This window comes from Mirounga leonina, unplaced genomic scaffold, assembly GCF_011800145.1.
Source record: "Mirounga leonina isolate KUSES-001 unplaced genomic scaffold, KU_Mleo_1.0 Mir_104, whole genome shotgun sequence".
Taxonomy (NCBI): Eukaryota; Metazoa; Chordata; class Mammalia; order Carnivora; family Phocidae; genus Mirounga; species Mirounga leonina.
This window is the reverse complement of record NW_023270231.1, coordinates 6,005,620-6,027,541: the sequence shown is the minus strand read 5'-3', so window position 1 is coordinate 6,027,541 and position 21,922 is coordinate 6,005,620. Positions and strand designations below refer to the sequence as shown.

The following is a 21,922-nucleotide window of genomic DNA, read 5'->3' as shown; positions in this document are numbered from 1 at the left end:
TCTCCGGGATAAAGGCAAAGTCCCTGGCCCTGACTCGGCACGATGCTAACAGTGGGCATGGTACAGTCACTGGGCCTCTAGAACCTGGGTCCCCAGGAACGGATGACACATTCCTTCATTTCAGTAAATACCTGAGCACCTACCGTGCGCCAGGCACAGGAATACAAGGGCACACGGCAGACCTGAGCTGGCCCCCAGTGTAGCTAGCAGAAGAGCAGCCAGACCAAGGGGCAGACACAGCTTAGCATGTGAAGTGCTAGGAGAAGTTTCAGTGTCTGGAGCAGAGCAAATAGGAGGGAATGTAGCCCCCTCTTTGAGGTATCAGGAAAGGCTTCTGGTCAGAGAAGTAGCTCAACGGAGAGCAAAAGGATGGATAGGTGTGAGCCAGCAAATCAGAAGAGCTTTCCAGGACAGGAATCACACTTCATCCCCCTAGGAGCCACCGGGCGGTGTTGGGAGTCACGTGGGCCTTCTCCTGAGGGCAGTGGGGCATCATTTAAACATGAAATGAGAGGGGCAACTGGGTGGCTCAGTCGTTAAGCGTCTGCCTTCAGCTCAGGTCATGATCTCAGGGTCCTGGGATCGAGTCCCGCATCGGGCTCCCTGCTCCGCGGGAAGCCTGCTTCTCCATCTCCCACTCCCCCTGCTTGAGTTCCCTCTCTCGCTATGTCTCTGTCAAATAAATAAGTAAAATCTTAAAAAAAAAAAAAAATGAAATGAGGAATGGTTGCTTAATGGGTCAGGCTTTTTTGGGGGGGAAGGTGAAAATGTTCTGAAAGTAGGTAGTGGTCATGTTCGTACAACACTGTGAATGTCTTAAAAGCCACTGAATTGTACACTTCAAAATGGTTGAAATTTTTAAATGGTAAATTCTGTGTTATGTGAATTTTATCTCGAAACAAAAGGTAAATGACACCTGGAGGTAACTTTCAATGCCAACCAAGATGGCGGAACAACCAATTTACCTTCCTGCCCAAAACAACTGAAAAACAACACATGAAACATGGTTTCCCAGAGAATAGCCAACAGGCAACAAAGGATAGTGGTCCCCGAGGAATGGGGAATAAATGAGGTGAGCCCCCTATGATGGCCCTGCTTACTGGTCTGAGAGTTTCCAGCCAGAGTGGGGAAGAAAGAAGACTGAGCCAACTCCTTGAGCTGAAGAGACAGAGTCAGGGAAGATCACAGAGCTAGTCAGCCGGCCAGAGGACTGGAGAGGAGAGCGTCGCATGGAGGTGATTCTGGGAATCTGCAGTCCCCTCTAGGGCTTCATCGCTTGCAGGCGAGGAAACAGCCTGAGAGTGAGAGGGAACATCGGAGCTCACATAGGACTGGGAAGCCTGTCTGCTCCCAACAGCCAGGCTGGAAAACCTCCTAATCCAGCAACAGTGGATGGAGTTTTAAGAGTCTTACTTCATTCCTCAAAAAAGTTAAAATAGAACCACCATATGATCAAGCAATCCCACTTCTGGGTATAGATTCGAAGAATGTGGACACGGCACCTGGGTGGCTCAGTCGTTAAGCATCTGCCTTCGGCTCAGGTCATGATCCCAGGGTCCTGGGATCGAGCCCCGCATCGGGCTCCCTGCTCAGCAGGAAGCCTGCTTCTCCCTCTCCCACTCCCCCTGCTTGTGTTCCCTCTCTCGCTGTGTCTCTCTCTGTCAAAGAAATAAATAAAAAATCTTTAAAAAAATAAAAATAAAATAACTCTCTTAAAAAAGAGAGAGCACAAGCTGGGGGATGGGTTGAGGAGGGGCAGGGGGAGAATCTTAAGCAGGCTCAGCACAGAGCCCAACACCCATCTCACCACCCTGATATCACAACCTGAGCCAAAATCAAGAGTCAGACGCTTAACCAACCAAGCCACCCAGGTGCCCCCAAACTTCCAATTATAAGATGAGTAAGTTCTGAGGATATAATGTGTAGCATGGTGATTATAGTTAACAATATTGCATTATATAATTGTAAGTTGCTAAGAATAGATCTAAAATGTTCTCACCACAAAAAAATGGTAATTACATGATATAATGAAAGTGTTAGCTAAACATATACGTGTATCAAATCAGCACCTTATACAATGTTGTATGTCAATTGTATCTCAAAGCTGGGAGCAACCACAACAAAAGCCTGGCTGTTGGGGTTAGACAAACATGAGTTAGATTCCAGGCTCCAACCACCTACCAGCTGTGTCACTTAAATTTTGGGAGCCTCAGTTTCCTCATCTGTAATGTAGGAATTCATTTGACTGTTATAAAGATAAATGGAAGAATATGTTTTTCTTTAAATAAAGTATTACCTCAGTAGAAGGGGGGAAATTAGCCCTCGTGTTGCCTAACAAACTTAAAAGCAAGACTCAAATGAATCAAATTGTTTCCAAGCCACTTAATTACATCCCAGAACAAAGTTTAAGAATGTTTACAGAAGGGGCACCTGGGTGGCTCAGTCAGTTGGGGGTCTGCCTTCGGCTCAGGTCATGGTCCCAGGGTCCTGGGATAGAGCCCCACGTCAGGCTCCCTGCTCAGTGGGGAGTCTGCTTCTCCCTTTCCCTCTGCCTCCTCCCCCCTGCTTGTGCTCTCTCACGCTGTCAAATAAAAAAAAAAAAAAAAAAAAAAAATGTTTACAGAAATATAAAAACACCCAGCACAAAAAAAAGGTGAAATTCATGTCTGGCATCCAATGAAAATTGCCAGGCATAGTACGCAGTAGGAAAATACAACCTGTAATGAAGAGGGTGAAAAGCCAAAGCAATTGAAACCGACCCAGACCTGACAACAGATGTTAGAATTAGCAGACAAGGACATTTAAACAGAGATAACTGTATTCCACATGTTCAAAGTTAGGCAGAAACGGAATATTAAAAAAAAAAAAAAAGCAAAAAACAAAATCAAGCTCCTAGAGTTGAGAACTACATCTGAAATGACACATCGCATTTGATGAATGGAACACTCACCCTGGCTGCGCCTGGAGAATGGCCCTGGGGAAATCATATGAAAGCAGGTAGAAGGAGCTGTTAGAACATCCCAGGGGAGAAATAGTGGCCTGAAGAGGAATACCAGTAACAATGGGAAGAATGGAGCCCTTCTGAAATATGCAAGCAGTGGAAGTGGCAGGACGGGGTGACTGCTCAGGTGAAGAACCAAAGAGGACCAGGTGGCAGGATGAAGGAAGCAAGCACTCCCTCCGCCTCAGAGCTCCCTCTGCTCCCTCAGGTGCAATCATCAATGGGCAGAAGAATCAGAGCAAATGCAATTCCGGAGGCAACAGGGATGCGTTCCTCCTGCAGGGGCCACACCAGGGGCAGGAATAGTGCCTCAGGAACTACGAGGTAGGGAGAGGGAGCCTGGAACAGGGGACAACCAAGCACCAGGCGGAACTCAGATCAGTGCAAGGCCTCACAGGCCAAGAGGAGTTCACCTGTTACCCAAGGCACAGTAAAAATCTACTGGAAGTCTTCAAGCAAAGAATAATTAGAGTTGCATTTTAAATGTCACTCTGGGGGCGCCTGGGTGGCTCTGTCGGTTAACCATCTGCCTTCAGCTCAAGTCATGATCTCAGGGTCCTGGGATCAAACCCCGCTTCAGGCTCCCTGCTCATCGGGGAGCCTGCTTTTCTCCCTCTGCCCCTCCCCCCACCATTTGTGCTCTCTCTCAAATACAATCTTTAAAAAATAAGTAAATAAAATGTCACTCTGGGGCACCTGGGTGGCTCAGTCAGTCAAGTATCCAACTCTTGGTTTCAGCTCAGATCATGACCTCAGGGTTGTGGGATGGAGCCCTGCGTCAGGCTCTGTGGAGTCTGCTTGAGATTCTCTCTCCTGCTCCTCCCCCCACTGCGTGTGTTTTCTCTCTAGTAAACAAATCTGAAAAAAATAAAATAAAATGTCACTCTGGCAATGGTGGAGAATGGGTTGGAAGGGGCATGAGCAGAAGCAAAACAGCCAGTTAGAGGGCTTTGGTCATCACAAGAAATTACAGTTTGCATTTGAGAGGTGGAAAAGCAGTGAACTGGGAATATATACTAGAATCATCAGGCTTGTGATGGGGATGGATATGGGAAGACATGGAGGTGACAAGGATAGCCCCAGGTTTGTGGCAGGAGTAAACACCATTTATTAAAGTAGAGAAGGCTAGCAAGGGGCAGAGTGGAGAGGGGAAAAACTGGAGCTCCAATTTAAACAGAGAAGACTTGAGATCTAGTAAGCAACTACAGAGAGTTCAGGGGAGAGATCTGGGTTAGAGACACCAATGTAGCACAGAGGTGGGATTTCAAACCGCAGGAGTGCACAAGATCACACAGGGACTTTGTCAGAAAAGAGACCAAGACTGAGCCCTTACAATCGGAAAGAGGTGGAGACAAAAGAAGGAGTTTTAGGTATTAGAGGGAGACTGCAGAGGCTGGAGGCCCTCCCCAAAACACACATGGGAGAGTGGGAGGGGGAGATAACCAAAGAGGGGACATGCGCCAGGAAGGACAGCACTGTTGCAAGATGTTGTAGAATAAATGGCAGCAAGAAGAGGACATTCCTGACTGTTGGCTCCTGTAGACTCTACTAGGGGGACATTCAGCACCTGAGAGGCAGGGGTGGTAGCAGAAAGATTCAAGTTTAGGGGCACCTGAGTGGCTCAGTCGTTAAGCGTCTGCCTTTGGCTCAGGTCATGATCCCAGGGTGTTGGGATCGAGCCCCACATCGGGCTCCCTGCTCGGCGGGAAGCCTGCTTCTCCCTCTCCCACTCCCCCTGCTTGTGTTCCTGCTCTCACTATCTCTCTGTCAAATAAATAAAAAATCTTTAAAAAAAAGAAAGATTCAAGTTTAAAGAGTGGAGAGGTAGGAATACAGTGGCTCAAAGTGGGAGAATGAATATTAGTGTAAAACTGCCAGGCAATGTTGTGTGCCCAGGTCAACACACACAAAGTTGGTTGATCCTGAATCTGTACAGATGCCGACTGGCCCCACTGGGCGATCTGCCCCAGGAATGACCTTCAGCTCCCTAAAGACACTAACACCAAAGCACCAACTCCCACCCCAGCCTCCTTTCGAGCCGTTTCAGAATCAGCGGCACCAGCCCCAACCCAAGTCACAAACTGGGTGTTCAGGCCTCTCAGAACCTTAGGGGCTCAAGGTAAGGCTCAAACCTGACGCCCCCAACCCCACAATAAAACCCGTGGGCAAGAACATAGGGATTCATTTGACTCTTATAAAGACAAATGGACTATATGTTTTTCTTTAAAAAAAAGTATTACTGGGTGCCTGGGTGGCTCAGTTGGTGAAGCATCTGCCTTCAGCTCAGGTCATGATCTCGGGGTCCTGGGATGGAGCCCCGCATCAGGCTCCCTGCTCAGCAGGGAGTCTGCTTCTCTCTCTGCTCTCTCTCTTCCCTCTCATAAATAAAATCTTAAAAAAAAAAAAAAAAAAAGGTATTACCTCAGACAATCTCTCCAGCCTCCAGAGGAAGGAGCATTTTCTCTTTCTTTAAATGGTATAATCCTATTAATATATAAATTTTTATAAGTTTAAACTAAGCTAGTCTCCCATATGCACACACAAGATAACTTCGGTAAGGCATGAATGGATGGTTTTATGGATATTTTTATGCTCACAAATAACCTAACCATAATTGTAACTAAAAGGCTTATCACAAGTCAAGCCGGTTTTAAGTGTTCATACAGTAGCTCATGTACTCCTCCTGACAACCTTTCAAGATAAACTCTATCACGGGTCTCATGAATGAAAAAACAGAAGTTCAGGAGGTTAAATGTCATGCCCAAGGTCACAGAGTAACTAAGTTGATGAGCCATGATCTCATTTTTTTTACTTCTTGTTACTCTGCTCTTCTATCTCATAATATATGTATTTAAATAAAAGTGATCCTAAATCCTGTTCTGTAATTCAGCAACATGATCAGACTATTACATTTAGCAATCAACAGCATGGGTGCAAAAAAAAAATCTACATTAAAACCCTTTGTTGGAGGGGCGCCTGGGTGGCTCAAATGGTTAAGCGTCTGCCTTCGGCTCAGGTCATGATCCCAGGGTCCTGGGATCGAGTCCCACATCGGGCTCCCGGCTCAGCGGGGAGCCTGCTTCTCAACCCTCTCCCCTCTCACGCTGTTTCTCTCGCTCGCTCTCTAAAAAAAAAAATAAAATCTTTAAAAAAAAAAAAAAACAACCCTTTGTTGGAATGCTTTACACTTTCCACAGAACTAAAATAACCTGTTACACAATTAGTCACAAATACAGTCCTCGAGTTTTTTGCCCATACACATGAGTATTGTCTAAAACATGTCTTCTTTGTACCAGCTAGGCCCTGCCACCACTGTGCTTGGCCAAGTTCACAAATCTGTTGTAACCTGTAGCTTCCCTGTCACTTCTCTGGCTCTCCTCTCCTGCTAAGCTTTGTTTCCTGGCAGTGATTAAAACCTTCTGCCACTGCCGGAACCACCACGGCCACCTTGGTTTTGTGGTTTGGCTAAGTATTGGCCTCCACCACCATAGGGGCCAGAGCTTCTGCCTCCAAAATTTCCTCCTTTCATGGGTCCAAAATTTGAGGATTGATTGTTGTAATTGCCAAAATCATTAGAGATTCCGCCACCTCCGAAGTTGCTTCCATCATTACCAAATCCGTTATAGCCATCCCCACTGCCACGATATCCACCACCACCTCGACTGCCACCAAAGCCCCCTCGACCACTAAAGTTCCCTCCACGACCAAAGTTGTCATTCCCACCAAAACCACCTCCACAACCACCACCAAGTTTCCAGAACCACTTCGACCTCTTTGGCTAGATGAAGCTCTAGCCATCTCTTGCTTAGATAGGGCTTTCCTTACTTCACAGTTGTGGCCATTCACAGTATAGGATTTTTGAATGACAATCTTGTCTACAGAGTCATGGTCATCAAATGTTACAAAAGCAAAACCTCTCTTTTTGCCACTGCCTTGGTCAGTCATGATCTCGATCACTTCAATTTTCCCATACTGTTCAAAATAATCTCTTAGGTAATGTTCTTCAGTGTCTTCTTTAATGCCACCAACAAAAATCTTTTTCACAGTTAAGTGGGCACCAGGTCTTTGAGAATCTTCTCTTGAGACAGCCCTCTTTGGTTCCACAACTCTTCCATCCACCTTGTGTGGGCTTGCGTTCATGGCTGCATCCACCTCCTCCACAGTGGCATACACGTGACAAACCCAAAGCCTCTGGAGCGCTTGGTGTTTGGATCTCTCATTACCACAGAGTCCATAAGCGTTTCCCATTGCTCAAAATGGCTCCTCAGGCTCTCATCAGTTGTTTCAAAGCTCAAACCTCCGATGAAGAGCTTCCACAGCTGTTCAGGCTCTTTGGGAGACTCTGACCTAGACATGATGGCGGTGGGAGGGAAGACTTTAACGATGCTTACTCGGCGGCGTCCAGAGGCAGAAAGTATAACCCACTTTTGATAATGAAAAAGTTCCATGGTTATCATTCCATGGCCACATATATAGATCCTTTTTTTTAAAAAAATTTTTCAGAAAGAGAGCAAGCAAGCAAGTGGGGGGAGGGACAGCGGGAAAGGAGAATCTCTGCGCTGAGCATGGAGCCTGACTTGGGGCTTGATCTCACCCTGAGATCATGACCTGAGCCAAAATCAAGAGTCGGTCGCTTAACTAACTGAGCCACCCAGGCTCCCATAGATCCCTTTTAATGAATACATTTCATTCCAATGTGCATCTGTATCACATTTTCTGATTACAAACTATGCAGCAACAAACATGTTTGTAAACACAACTGGGGACCCTCCTGTGAGCGGTGTTTCTGGGCATCACTGACTCGTCCCAGTGCTATCTCCACACCATTTGCCACCCTGCCAAGTCCAACTCCTGGGTCCCTCCCAAAGCCTTATTCCATTCTCCACTGTCACCTCTTCAAGGTCATTTCATCATCATCTACGGCAGAGTCCAGATTGGTCTCCCTGCCTCCAGAGTGAGGTTCTGAAACACAAATCTGACCTTGTCACTTCCCTTCTTAAAACCTTTCCACGGCACCAAACATCCCTAGGACAGACACTAAACCCCCGCCATAGTTTACAAAGCCGTGTGACCCCTGCTTAACTCTCCAGACTCTTTTGTTAACCAACCACACTCCTTGCTCAACCCTGAAGTAGAAAAAGAAAAAGAAAAAAAAAAAAGGCGGGGGGGGAGGGGTGTTAAAACCGAAGGGTTTTAAGTTTTTCAGTAAGACAAACTATTGTCAGATTACAAACCCGAGGCTATTAAACACTTCCACTAGCTTTCAGTTTCACGCAAATTCCATAGAATACCAACTGCAATAATGATGGAAGAGATGTCAAATTCTGACTACAGATGCTACAGACCTTCAGGGGAAAAGTTTAGTTTTCATTCAACATTCAACAGGCTGTGTTCTCTTGCCTCCTGGCATTTGCAGAAGCTGTTTCCTCAGCCCAGAGCACCTCTCTTCCATCAAGTGTCCATCCATGTTTCTTCTCAGGAAGCCTCTCCTGCCCTTCCCTAAAGTGGGCTGGAAAGTGCTCCCCATCAGCTGGTTCTTCCCGCCCCTGGATTCATTTTCCTGTATCCTGACAGCATTTCCAGCCAGTCTCCCCCACTGGACAACAGGCCCAAGAGCAGGGGCAATGTGTCAGGCGAATGTGATAACCACTACACTACGGAAACAAGCAGGGGCAATGTGTTACTTAACTATCACATATCACAGCCTTGGTCCCTAGCACAGAGGGGTCTGAGTACATGATTGGTTAAACTAATGGAAAGAACAAAGTCAACTTAGGAATTTTGATGGTTGTACTGACCCTTCTGTGACTTGGTACCATTGCTCAGAATTGGTCTGACAGAATATTTACATTAACATATTTAAAAAGCTTTGTGTTCCTATTGAAGGTTCATCGGAATTTGAAGCCTGAAAAATGCCAGTGGAGGAGTACGCTAGGTATGGGTGCACCTTACCTAAATCAGAGCACCCTTAAGGTCCAGTGTGGTGCAACTGTCCACCCGAAAAACAATCCACTTAGAGCATTACTGCTTGGACAGACTAGAATTGCAAACACGACATCTCGTAAGCTTTTTTGAGTAATGAAGCCAAACACATTATACTTAGTAAAATGTATACAAATAGTGGCAATCCCTGCAAAATAAAAATATTAATGGAGAAGCATCTGTCTAAAGTTCTCAAAGTCTCAACCAACATTAAGCACTTCGTACTTTTTTTTTTTTTTTTTTTTAAGATTTTACTTATTTGGGAGAGCTCAAGAGCACGCACACTAGAGAGCAAGGGGAGAGAAACAGGGGGAGGGAGAGAGATAAGTAGACTACCTGCTGAGCGTGGAGCCTGACGCAGGGCTAGATACCAGGGCCCCGGGATCATGACCTGAGCCGAAATCAAGAGTGGAAATCAAGTCAGACGGACTGAACCACCCAGGCACCCCAAGCACTTTGTATTCAGATTAACAGCAGATGAAGAGAGATCACTCCATGCTTGATCTGACCAAGGACAGTTAACTAGCTGGTAAAGGACTAACTAGCTGCTATGCTCTCAGTCCTTTGTTCCTTCCATCACAAGAGACCCCTTTCCGAAGCTTCTAAATTTATTATAGAGTATGAAAACCACTCAGAATCATGTTTGCTTTTTATACGGCCCTGCTATATCTGAGGATGCTAGATCTAATACTCTTCCTTATAACCAAGTGTCAAATAGTCTTATTTTTTTTTCTCTTTCAGAAGTCTACTAATTACAGAAAATCAGATTGATTCAGTTATATTTAGAAGATAAAAATTTTAATCAGTGTATGTGTTCCTAGTATTTCACACCTATCTTGTCACTTCCTTGTTCGCTTCCTAACAATGGAGGGAATAAAGTACACATCGAGGGGTGTATGTTTCAGGGAAAAATGGCAGCTTCTAAAATAAACCATTTAAGGGGCACCTGGGTGGCTCAGTCAGTTAAGGGTCCAACTCCTGATTTCAGCTCAGGGTCGTGAGATCGGGCTGCATCGGGCTCAGCGCTGGGCATGGAGCCTGCTTAAGATTCGTTCTTTCCCTCTCCTTCTGCTCTATTGCAATAAAATAAATAAAATTAAATAAATAAAATAAACTGAAGTGTTTTTTTAAGTTTTTCAATAAGACAGACTATTGTCAGATTACAGACCTTAGACTATTAAGACCTTAGACTTCCACTAGCTTTCAGTTTCAAGCAAATTCCATAGAATACCAACTGCAATGATGGAAAAGGTGTCGAATTCTGACTACAGACACTACAGACTTACAGGGGAAAGGCTTCCTACATAGGCTGATATTATGCAAGGATCAATTCAATTAGACTACATGGCCCAGGCAAGTAAAGAGAATGAAGGAAGCTAGAGCGAGAAGAGAGTAGACGGAACACTTTAGTTGTCCCTTCGGGCCACTTCATGAAGGGTCTGTAGGACAGAAAGCCCACACTCCACCTAAAAGGCAGCCAGCACTCCACTGCCAGTCCAAGTGTACGAAACAAGGGCCAGATCTCCTTTTCCAAGAGACGCTCCAAAACCAGAGGTATGTGAAACTTTGGAATTTTTTTTAATTTTTTTTTTTTAAGATTATTTATTTATTTATTTAACAGAGAGAGACACAGCGAGAGAGGGAACACAAGCAGGGGGAGCAGGAGAGGGAGAAGCAGGCTTCCCACAGAGCAGGGAGCCCGATGCGTGGCTCTATCCCAGGACCCGGGGTTCATGACCTGAGCCGAAGGCAGACGCTTAACGACTGAGCCACCCAGGCGCCCCGAAACTTTGGAATTTTAAATGGTGGCAACAATTTTTAATATCCTCTATTCCAGCCCTCCAAAAAAGAAAATCCATGAGCAACCATCTACAGTCTGATATTTTGATTCCAATCCCAGATTTGGAATCAAAGTAATAGCTCTTCATGTCTTTGGGATATCAATGAATTTCTGCACTTCACGGTCCTCATCTGAAAAATAGGGTCATAAACTTGAAACACAATAATGCTTATTAAATACTTAAAACAGGGGCGCCTAGGTAGCTCAGTTGTTAAGCGTCTGCCTTTAGCTCAGGTCATGATCCCAGGGTCCTGGGATTGAGCCCCGCATCAGGCTCCCTGCTCAGCGGGGAGTCTGCTTCACCCTCTCCCACTCCCCCTGCTTGTGTTCCTGCTCTCGCTATCTTGCTCTGTCAAATAAATAAAATCTTTAAATAAATAATAAATACTTAAAACCGGTCCCAATACAGTGTAAGCAACTAAACAGAGTTTCCTATAGGTGAAGAGTGGATATTACTAACCATAAATTATCTGCTGCAATCTTCAAAAACCTAATTAAAGATCCCAGGGAGGTAGAGTTCTCAGATTTAGAGCCTTTCAAATTCTGATTACTGAATAGTGAGTATTAAAGTCATTAGAAACCAAATAGAACCAGCAATAAAGAATGCTTAGCAATAGATATTTAATGAGCTGGAAGTGGCTCTTCTAATTAAGAGATCTAATAACTGTCACTAGTTAATGGCCACAGAAAGGCAGTAAAGTACACATTGAAGGGTGTATGTTTCAGGGAGAACAGTGGCAGCATCTAAAATAAGCTGTTAAAACAAATCAAAGGGTTTTAAGGTAAGTTTTTCAAATCAGATATACTTCTATTGTCAGATTATAGACCCTTGTCAAACACTTCCACTAATTTTCATACTGTTTGAAGCAAATTCCAAAGAATACCAACTGCGAGATTAGGAAGAGTCTGTTAAAGAATTGCTTTATTAATACAAAACATACACACAAACTACTGAGTGCTAAGAAATTTAAATATCTAAGTCATAGCAAACAGGTGGCAATTCAACATCCAGGGTCGACAGAATGCTTGGAGACTGCAACAGATCTAGAAAACAGGAATTTCTTATTCAATATCAGCAAACGCTTTAGTCATCGTCCATCTCAACGCAGACATTGGTTGTCAATTTTACTCGTAAATTCTTATTTTCAACTTTGTCTAATGAATCCCTACCACCACCCCAGCCAGACACACACACCCACACACACTTACTTCTTGAAATGTGGCTAAGATCCCAGAATTAACCTTCATTAGGAAATAAGTCTTAGACCTACCTGAAACTCAACTGTTCTCAGAGACCCAAGTAACAGCCAACAATATCACTGACATAATTTATAAAATAGTATACGTTATCCCATCAGAACAAATAGAAAACATACTGCTGATAGCTTTTGACCACCAGCTAGAACCCAGGCTTCCGACCTTGGCAGTAAGGTTTTGCCATTCTGCTATTGTGCTCAGGTGTTTTAATCCTAGATTAGCTTTGGGTAGAACTTGGAATTCTCGTTCCAAACAAGTTTCTTACACTTCGTCATAAACTAAGAAGCTATATCCTAAATTTAATCTTGTTTTCTGTATCTAAAACTGTCCAGATTCCAGAAGGACTTAATGTTACCTGGGCATCTGGGACTGAAAACAATACAATTGAAAGCAGTTTTCATTATTCTAAAACCTCATCTCTGAGGTTTGAAATAGAAATTACTCATAGGCTAACCTTCTATACAATTCTGCCCCCACAATAATGGAAATATGATGACTCAAATAATTCACAGCCCTTCTGGAAGGGCACTTTGTTCACTTACTCGACTCCCATGGTGGAGAGGGCATCTTCAGAGGTGAAGGGGGGCCCAGGTGCAACAGCTTCTCGAGTTCCCTCTCCTCATCGAGGATCATGAGAGGCACTCCACTCAAGGGGAGGCGTGCAATCTGGTGCTCTTCAGGCAGGTCAAAACTCTCAAAATCTGCCACAAAGACAAAAGCACTTTATCAGAGCAGTGGTTCTCAGAGGGGTCGGCGGCCCCCTGGGGGGTCTGAGACCCTTTCAGTGGGTCTATGAGGTCAAACTATGTGCTCAGTAACATTAACACCTTCTTCCGCTGTGTTGACATTCATGGTGATGGTACAAAAATCAACAATGGACAGAACTGCTGTGTTTCAGCACAAGTCAAGGTGGTGATGATAAACTACATTTTATAGTCCCTATATTCCTCAGTACCATTCACTTGCAGTAAAACATTGCCAGCTTCACATCTCACTTTACCATCTGCAGTAGGAAGTATTAATTTTATTAGCTCTCAACCCTGAGGAACAGTGGTCTTTTTAGTATTCTGTACGATGAAGTACACCATAAAGCACTTCTGTTGCATGCCAAAGTACCAGGTGAGCTCCCAAGAAAAAAAGATTTGTGTGATTATTTGGTTTGCAAGCTAAACTAGAGGACTTTTTCCTGGAACACTGTTTAGTTGAAATAGCAACGGAAGGACAAACTGGTTACTCAGACTTGGGTATTTGTAGCACATTTTCTCAGAAGAACGAAAGAAGTCTATCCTTCATGAAACACAATATGCGTTGCCAATGATCACCATTTCAAGAAAAAAAAAAAAAACAACTTTGGAAAAATTTTGGAAAACTTATCCACAATCATTAGCTTGCCAACTTCCTAATACTTACACTTTTCTGATGAGATCAGTGGTGACATTAACGACTGTGTGTTTGATATTGTATGATGAAACACTTCAACATTTGGATGATCTACATTTCTCAGTGAATCATTATTTCTAGATGATCAATGTGTGATAAATGCAAAAATTGATTCAAAGTGCAGAACAGCCCAGTGGATTTTATTGTCAGAGTACAAAATGTTCACTGATAGGGTTTTAGATTACAAATTGCAGCCATACATTCGGAAATTGCCACTTGTTGGGTTTTAGTGCAGTATGAAAGAAAACGCTCCACACTTATCTGAAAAGACTATTGAAATGCTCTTCCCTTTCTTAACTGCGTATCTGCATGAGGCCAGATTTTCTTCATGTACTTCAACCAAAAGAGATGCAATAGATTGAATGCAGAATCAGAGGAGAATCCAGGTGGTTTTATGTTAAGCCAAATTAAGCAAGTTTTCAAAAATATAAAATCATGCAGTTCTTCTAAATGTTTTAGAAAAGTTATTTTATGTTTAAAAAAGTTACTTAATGTAATGGGTTTTTAAAGGAATTCATTTTTTTATTTAAATTTCCTGCATTAGGAATTAAAATTGATAAACACCACACAAACAAAAGTTCTTTGGGGTCTTCACTAACTTTTAAGAGTTGCAGAAGTCCTAAAACAAATTTGAGAACTATTGGGTTAAGTAACACTCCTTCTTATAATCCAAGTGCCTTATTTCTTAGGATTATTTAAAGTAGATTTTTTGAGGGGCACCAGCCTGACTCAGTTGGTAGAGCAGGAGATTATTGATCTCAGGGTCAGGAGTTCAAGCCCTATATTGGGCAGAGAGATCACTTTAAAAAAATTTTTTTTAATTAAAAAAGAAAATACAATAGATTTTTCTTGACAGTAACAAAAATAGAATTTAAATATGGATTTCCTCTTTTCAAGGGGTTTAGCATTTCCTCAAAAGGAAGATGAAAGGAGAACCATTATTTTCTGAAGTGTGAAAGTTCTCTAAAGCCTAAATACTAGGAATTAGTCTACTCTTTTCAAGACTACTAAAACCCAGAAATTAAAAAGGAATTGATAGGTGACTACTTAACTTAAAACCCCTTAATTATACAGTGTGCCCAAGTGGCTCAGTTGGTTAAGCATCTGCCTTTGGCTCAGGTCAGGATCCCAGAGTCCCAGGATTGAGCCCCTCCCTCATCAGGCTCCCTGCTCAGCGGGGAGTCTGCTTCTCCCTCTGCCCCTCCCCCTGCTTGTGCTCAGTCTCTCTCAAGTAAAAATCTTAAAAAAAAAACAACCCACTGAATTATGAAGGAAGCCATAAAGAGACAAAAGACTCCAGAGGAAAAAAATCTGCAACATAATAAGGTTAAATTTCCTGTATCCACAAAAGCTATTAAGGAAAAGGAAAAGGAAAAAGGAAAGAAAGACCTATTATCAAAGGAAAACAAAGATACCAACAGGAAGTTAAAAAAAAAAAAGCTACAGAAGGCCAATAATCAAATACGCTCACTACACATACATGCTCCCCAATTTAAAACAATGAGATACTCACTGCCTTTTTGAGAAGAGTTTTAAAACATTTGCTGTTAGAGATTAGAGGAGAAGCAGGCATTCTCAACCACTATAGGTGGATTCAGTAATTTATGCTATTTTGGAGGGCAACTTGGGAGTATCTGTTTCCTCAAACACAGCATATTGTAGTCCTCCTTCCTGATCAATATGCATAATCTACCTCATTTTCCTTAATGGCTAAATGGTAATCATTAGCATGGAAGCACTCCATTTTATCAAATCTTAATCACATTCCGTCGGAGACTCAGCAATCCTTCTTAAAGTTTACTCCCCAGCTATCGTCACAAACTCACAACAATACAACTTCGAGAACTCTAACTGCAGAATTGTATTATATAAAAGCCAGCAACAACCTGGATGTACAGAATGACTAAATGCCCTTTGGCTGAAAGGGCAAACAAAAATGCCAGCTCCCAGAACCACTCCAGTCCTTTGCTCTACCTCGGGATCTCTGCACACACTTAAGTGCGCTGCTCTGCCTTCCCCCCCCCCCCCCCATGAGCTCTACCCTGATAGCCTTTAAAAGGCCACATCATGTCACGTCCTGAGAGAAACGTTGCCTGCTCTTCCAGGTGACTTTCAGTTCCCCCTAATGGGCTGGTTTTCTCCTTCTCACACTTACAGTGAGAGGATGTTTTCAGTGTTTGCCTTTCCCTCCAAATCGTGGGCTCCCTCAAGGTGGGGCCTGGCTTGTTAACCGCTGCATCCAAAGCCTGGATACAGTAGCCTCTCCTCAAATGGAAGAAAATTAAAGCTTGGGAAGGTGCTTCTATGACAGAAAATACTTTGGATACATGTAGCAGGTTGAAGGGAGTAAAAATACACACATATCACAGACTATGTGGATTTTTTCAGACATTGTTCAACTTGATATTAAACCCACTTTCTAAAAGCCTTGCTAGGAATACGGTCCACTTCAGACTTGTTCAATGTTAGTGAACACATCTTATCTCCCTTATGTGGAAGTTTTTGAGGGAACAATGTTCTCTACATCTTTGCACAAATTCCTCTTCTGACCTAAGATGTTCCTTACAAATAAATCCACCAACAAGTACTTTTATTCAAAGAAACCCAGATTCAGACAGTCTTATTACAGTTTTGGGTCATAGGTCATATTCATATCCATATCAAATTAGAGTTGAATTGGATTCTAAGAGACACTCAAGACTAAAGCATTTTTGTAATACCAAAAGAATACTACCTAAAGGATTGAAGGGAAAGAATTTTTCTATTTCTGGATAGGTGTCATCCGAGGCAGGAACAGAGTTTTTTGCTTTGATAGTCTTCTCAGTCACCTAAAACCACCCAAGAAAATATGAATTAGTGAAAGGGGAAGCCTTGTCAACTGATTAGGACAAAAGATCATAGTCTTTTTTTAAGACATGTGACTGCTTCACCAGTTTTCAATTTCATGCTGACTTCTAAAAAACCATAATCCTTAGTTCTCATAATTACATACCAATACAATTCAGCAAGCAATTCTAGTAGCATGGCTCACAAGTTAAGTCTGAAATTTAAGTATCCGCACCTCTTAACATAAGTCACCAAGTAGGCAGAGTTAATTCAGAGCTAATCAACTCAGTCACTCAACCTGTCAGAGAAAACAGCATGAGTCACCCAAATAGAAGCTAATCCTAGAAGCCATTTTTGGCTTTTGGAAGGGTGATTTCCATCTGTATTTCCATCAGTGTTACCTTAATTATTTGCTTGGTTAATATTAAGTTGAAATATACACACTGAGTAAGAGTCAGCAAAAGACAGTCAAGGACTTTAGAAGCCTGGATAATTCCCTAGTGTAAAATTGGCAGATAAGCAGTCTACCGTAGCAGGCCAAAGCAGAAGCCTGCATATTCTTGATCCAACTTTATGTCATATGTGCATACCTAGAGGAAATCCTTAAAGTAGGGTTTCCCATACTTCAGTTCTGTGTCACATTCTCACTATTTTTGCCATAGCCTTGCAATACTTGAACTTAACATTTCTCTTAGTCATTTTAAAAGATATCTTGTCCTAAACCACAAGTCTTATTTTAATATAAAGTACTAGTTTTGTTTTCCCTAATACATAGTAAAACCATTTATTTTATCAAATGAAGTGTAAATCTACATGCTGAGTCATCTTTCACAGCAAAGTCTCCTCAGTCTGGGATGCACAGACCTTTAGCTCATGCACACACACAAAAATCAACATGCTAGCAAAGTAGAGTACCTGGTGCTTGCTCCAGGAGGCTGGGGGGAGGATGGTGGCACCTGAGCTATTATATTAGCTCCCTGACCTCCTGCAAAGGACCCTCCCTCTCAGTACTTTCTGTATCCATAAGTAGATACTACTAACCAATCCGCTTCAACACTAGTTAAGAGCAGGTGAGGCAAAAATATGCACCAGCTGCTTCTGAGACTTCTGATCTCAAGGCACAGAGGAAGACCACAAAAAGAGTATGCTTCCCTCCCCTTAATCTATGTTTGGTAGCCTCTATCTCCTTGTATTCACAAGAGAGAAAGCAAGGTAGGATGCCAATAGTCATTTTAAGAGTCAAAAAATGCTAGAGTGGGGGCACCTGGGTGGGTCAGTCGTTTAAGCGTCTGCCTTCGGCTCAGGTCATGATCCCAGGGTCCTGGGATCGAGCCCCACATCGGGCTCCATGCTCTGCGGGAAGCCTGCTTCTCCCTCTCCCACTCCCCCTGCTTGTGTTCCCTCTCTCGCTGTGTCGCTCTCTGTCAAATGACTGAATAAAATCTTAAAAAAAAAAAAAGTGCTAGAGTGTTTCAACAGTGACTTTGCAGCCAACACTTACCTTTTTGGCAGAGAAGTTTGGCTGCTTCTGTTTGAGAGATCCATTAGTCTTTACTGAGTTTTCTGTGGCTCTGTTGACAGTTCCCAAAGCCTTTCTGGCAACTTTAGGTAAGGCTGCTTGAGCATCAAACATTTTGCCTACACGTGGTGTTGCAACCTGAGATCTCCCATCTAAAGCTTTGACTGCTAAAGAAAAGAATAAGATTATGCAGGCAATAAACACCCGTGCAACTTGAAGGCTGACGGTGTATATCAACCTGGCCTCATTCTTATCCCCAAATTCAACCCCCACTTTTGACGGTGGCATGGCCGTATGCCTAACAGTAATTCATTTCTGCACCCTCTTAAATAATCTAAGGTACTGAACATGAAAAAGAGACCCCTAACAAGCACGTTGCAACAGCGGTATTCGGTAATACCTGACTCAAGTTGCCAACGAAGTACGCGGAATGCTTCTGCAACTCCGGGCCACGCCCACAATTGATTCACAATACCTGTAACTCGCGTTGCAGCCTGCATACTTACGAGGCCTAGACCCCGGCTTCAGCCCGTCCTTGGGAGCCACACGAGTGCCTGGTTCTCCATTTTCTTTATCAACAAAGATCAGGGTAGCCATTTTGGACTAGCTGCGGGTATGAAACACATATTAGACCCGGGCGGTTAGGGAAGATGAGAAGTTAAGGGGTGGCACAGGCCAAACTTTCTACCCCGGGCACGTCCACGTACGAACTAGAGCTAAGGAGCGAGCGAAGCCCGTTCTTGAGCCAACAGGCATTTAATCCAGCTCTTAACTCTTGAAGCCTACGCCGGAGGCTTTAAGTTCCAGAAGAGTCGGCGGTTTGGGGCTGGCACAGGTCCTGGTACTCACCAGAACGGGGGCTGCGCAAGCAGTCCGAGGCCGTGGCTCAAGCCGGCTCGGCGCTACAGACGACCCCGGGAAGCCCCAGCCCTCGACCCCCAGGCCCTCCGGCCTCCAGCCCACCTCCTTCCTCGCGGGACCCGCGCGCCCAGCCACTCACGACCTCACGGTCCACCCACGTCGGAATCAACAGCCAAATTCAACCAAGATTCGGTCTCCAGCGATCTCGCCAGACTCCCAAGTTTAAACCACAACTCACGCCCCTATTGGTTCATCGTCGCAGGAGGCGGGACCGTGGGTGGGCGGAGGCTCCCAGGAAGAACCAATGGGAGGAACCCAAGCTCCCGCGGCACCGCCTGGAAAGCTTTTCCCGGGAAGTTTGTAGCTTGCTTCGTGGGAAGAAAAAAACCAAACCTGCTGACACCTTTACTTCTAGGTGTTGTTAACCTGCGCCTCACAGAGATAGAAAGGGAGTGAATATGGTCTTCAATTCCAGGAAATAGATGATTATTATGATATCAAGATACAGAGTTTGGGTTTTTTGTCCTGAGACACTTAGGGGGCCAGGAAGTTCTTAAATGAAAAGATTGTGGGGTTCAAACAACAGTCAAGGCAAAGTGGCGACAGAACTATTTTCCTAAAGTCTTCAATTAACTATTTACCCAAAGAATAACTAGAGCAGATCAAATAAAAAAGAAGATGCAGCCCTGGAGGAAAGGGATTACAGTCACTGGAAAAATAACTGAGGAACTATGGATACATATAGTTGTATTTCAATTAGATATATGAAAAAAATATACAGTCAAGTGCTAAAACAACTCAGATTCTCTCTAAAGAACTCTAGCAGAGCACTGGGTGGCTCAGTCGGTTAAGCGGCCTGCTCTCGATTTTTGGCTCAGATCAAGATCTGAGGGTCTTGGGATCAAGCCCCCCCCCCCCCGCCCATGCTCAGCGGGGAGCCTGCTTCAGCATTCTCTCTCTCTCTCTCTGCCCCTCCCCCCATTGCTCACAGCACTCTCTCTCTCAAATAAATAAATCTTTAAAGGTTAAGAAGCAATGTAAATACAAACAGATCAAACAGCAATGTTTGAGTCTTTCTGTTAGGCTTGTGATTAAGAATGGACTGACTATCCCTAACTAGAGAACTATCCTCAATATTTCAAGCTAGGGGGCGCCTGGGTGGCTCAGTCGTTAAGCGTCTGCCTTCGGCTCAGGTCATGATCCCAGGATTCTGGGATCGAGTCCCACATCGGGCTCCCTGCTCGGCGGGAAGCCTGCTTCTCCCTCTCCCACTCCCCCTGCTTATGTTCCCTCTCTCGCTGTGTCTCTGTCAAATAAATAAATAAAATCTTTAAAAATATATATATTTCAAGCTAGGATGCTGTTTCTATTATGGCATCAAGAATCTGGCTTATGAACAAAATGATGATCCTAAGGAGGACATAATCCAGGCTTCCTTTCAAATTCTATCATTTAATGGGACTTATTTTAAACCTCTTAACCTTATTTTAAACCTCTGTATCTTAACAATACATTCATCACATTATGCAGCCATCAAAAGGAATGAGATCTTGCCATTTGCAACGACGTGGATGGAATTGGAGGGTATTATGTTGAGTGAAATAAGTCAAAGAGAGAAAGACATGTATCATATGATCTCACTGATATGAGGAATTCTTAATCGCAGGAAACAAACTGAGTGTTGTTGGAGTGGGGGGTGGGGTGGGAGGGATGGGGTGACTGGGTGATAGACACTGGGGAGGGTATGTGCTCTGGTAAGCGCTGTGAATTGTGCAAGACTGTTGAATCTCAGATCTGTACCTCTGAAACAAATACAATATATGTTAAGAAAAAAAAAAAGAAGGTAGCGGGAGGGGAAGAATGAAGCAGGGGAAGTCGGAGGGGTAGACGAACCATGAGAGACGATGGACTCTGAAAAACAAACTGAGGGTTCTAGAGGGGAGGGGGGTGGGAGGATGGGTTAGCCTGGTGGTGGGTATTGAGGAGGGCACATTCTGCATGGAGCACTGGGTGTTATGCACAAACAATGAATCATGGAACACTTCATCTAGAACTAATGATGTAATGTATGGGGATTAACATAAGAATAAAAAAAAAGTTAAAAAAAAAAAACAATACATTCATCACAGCTGCCTGGAAGGGCCTGGTGGCGGAGGGCACAAGGGGGAGAAAAAGATCTGGGGAATAATAAAAATATAGATAAGGAATTCCAATTTCCAAGATATGGGGAGAAACTATGCTTGAAAAAATTAATGACCTTTTCATATTTCTATACTAAGTGGAAATAGATTAAACAAATACAAGGTAAAGGAATAAAATCAAAAGACCAACACTGACCTGTATCATCCAATCCCTACTCCCCACAGGTCACTAGATACATTCTAACTTGTAGGTAAGTTGAGAGAGAGCAGTTGAGCCTACATTATTTCACAAAAGATTTAGCACTACATCTGGCATAGATGCAGTTCTCAATATATGTCAGTTCATTGGCCCTTCTTCCCTGGCATTTCGGAACCAAAATTGGTTGAAGGATTAATTCAATAAATATTTATTGCATATTAAGTGCTGGGATCCAGCCCCATATCGGGCTCTCTGCTCATCAGGGAGTCTGCTTCACATTCTCCGTCTCTCTCAAATAAATAAATAAATAAATCTTAAAAAAGAAAAAAAAAAGGAGGGTTGGGATGTCATAGATACTATTGTTTTCCCAAAATATAAATTGTTTTATAGTATTTTTTTCTAATGATAAAACACAAGATCACTTCGGTGCAGAATATCACAATTACCGAATAGCGCCTTATGTTCTCATAGCATCTGGTATTCCTTTCACAGAGACTTTTTACAACTGTAAATTATTTGAATAATCATTTTAGTGTCTTTTTCACTCTGTATGATGTAATTTCGAGGAACTAAAGACTCTTTTTGCTCACCACGCCCCCAAAGTGTTACGCAGTATGACTACTAATGCTAATTTTAACTGCCTTTTTTTTTAATTAATATGTCACGAACTTCCCCATTCATTACATAGTTCTGCAGAAAGGCTTAAGCTGTTGTGTGTTCTCGGTACTTTTTTTTTTTTTAACGTCCTAAGATTCTGCAAGAAACAACATTTCAAACCTTTAGAGCAGCTCAAACTAACACTTCACGCTTTCCCGAGGTAAAGACATCTCGCGATAACAACATCGTGTGGGACACC

The 21,922-nt window shown here is 43.3% G+C and overlaps 1 protein-coding gene and 1 pseudogene across 7 annotated transcripts in view; both read right to left on the bottom strand.

Annotated features, from left to right (window-relative positions):
• Positions 1-6,323: 6,323 nt before the first annotated feature.
• LOC118015653 lies at positions 6,324-7,401 on the bottom strand (annotated as a pseudogene).
• A 4,026-nt stretch (positions 7,402-11,427) lies between these two features.
• Positions 11,428-21,922, bottom strand: part of PTTG1 (PTTG1 regulator of sister chromatid separation, securin) — a 28,261-nt gene continuing 17,766 nt past the window's right edge. Inside the window, exons 1-6 of one of the 7 annotated variants that reach the window (XM_035013709.1) lie at positions 18,885-18,964; positions 18,372-18,472; positions 17,848-18,032; positions 16,255-16,348; positions 12,623-12,781; positions 11,428-11,867 (exon numbers count right to left, since the gene is read on the bottom strand). In XM_035013709.1, coding sequence (XP_034869600.1) covers positions 11,791-11,867; positions 12,623-12,781; positions 16,255-16,348; positions 17,848-18,032; positions 18,372-18,462 — 606 coding nt within the window. In that variant the 5' untranslated portion in view covers positions 18,463-18,472; positions 18,885-18,964 and the 3' untranslated portion in view covers positions 11,428-11,790. Of the gene's footprint in view, positions 11,868-12,622; positions 12,782-16,254; positions 16,349-17,847; positions 18,033-18,371; positions 18,473-18,714; positions 18,965-21,922 lie in introns of those variants that run through there. The other 6 variants (XM_035013697.1, XM_035013701.1, XM_035013716.1 and 3 more) reach the window with 6 other exon arrangements.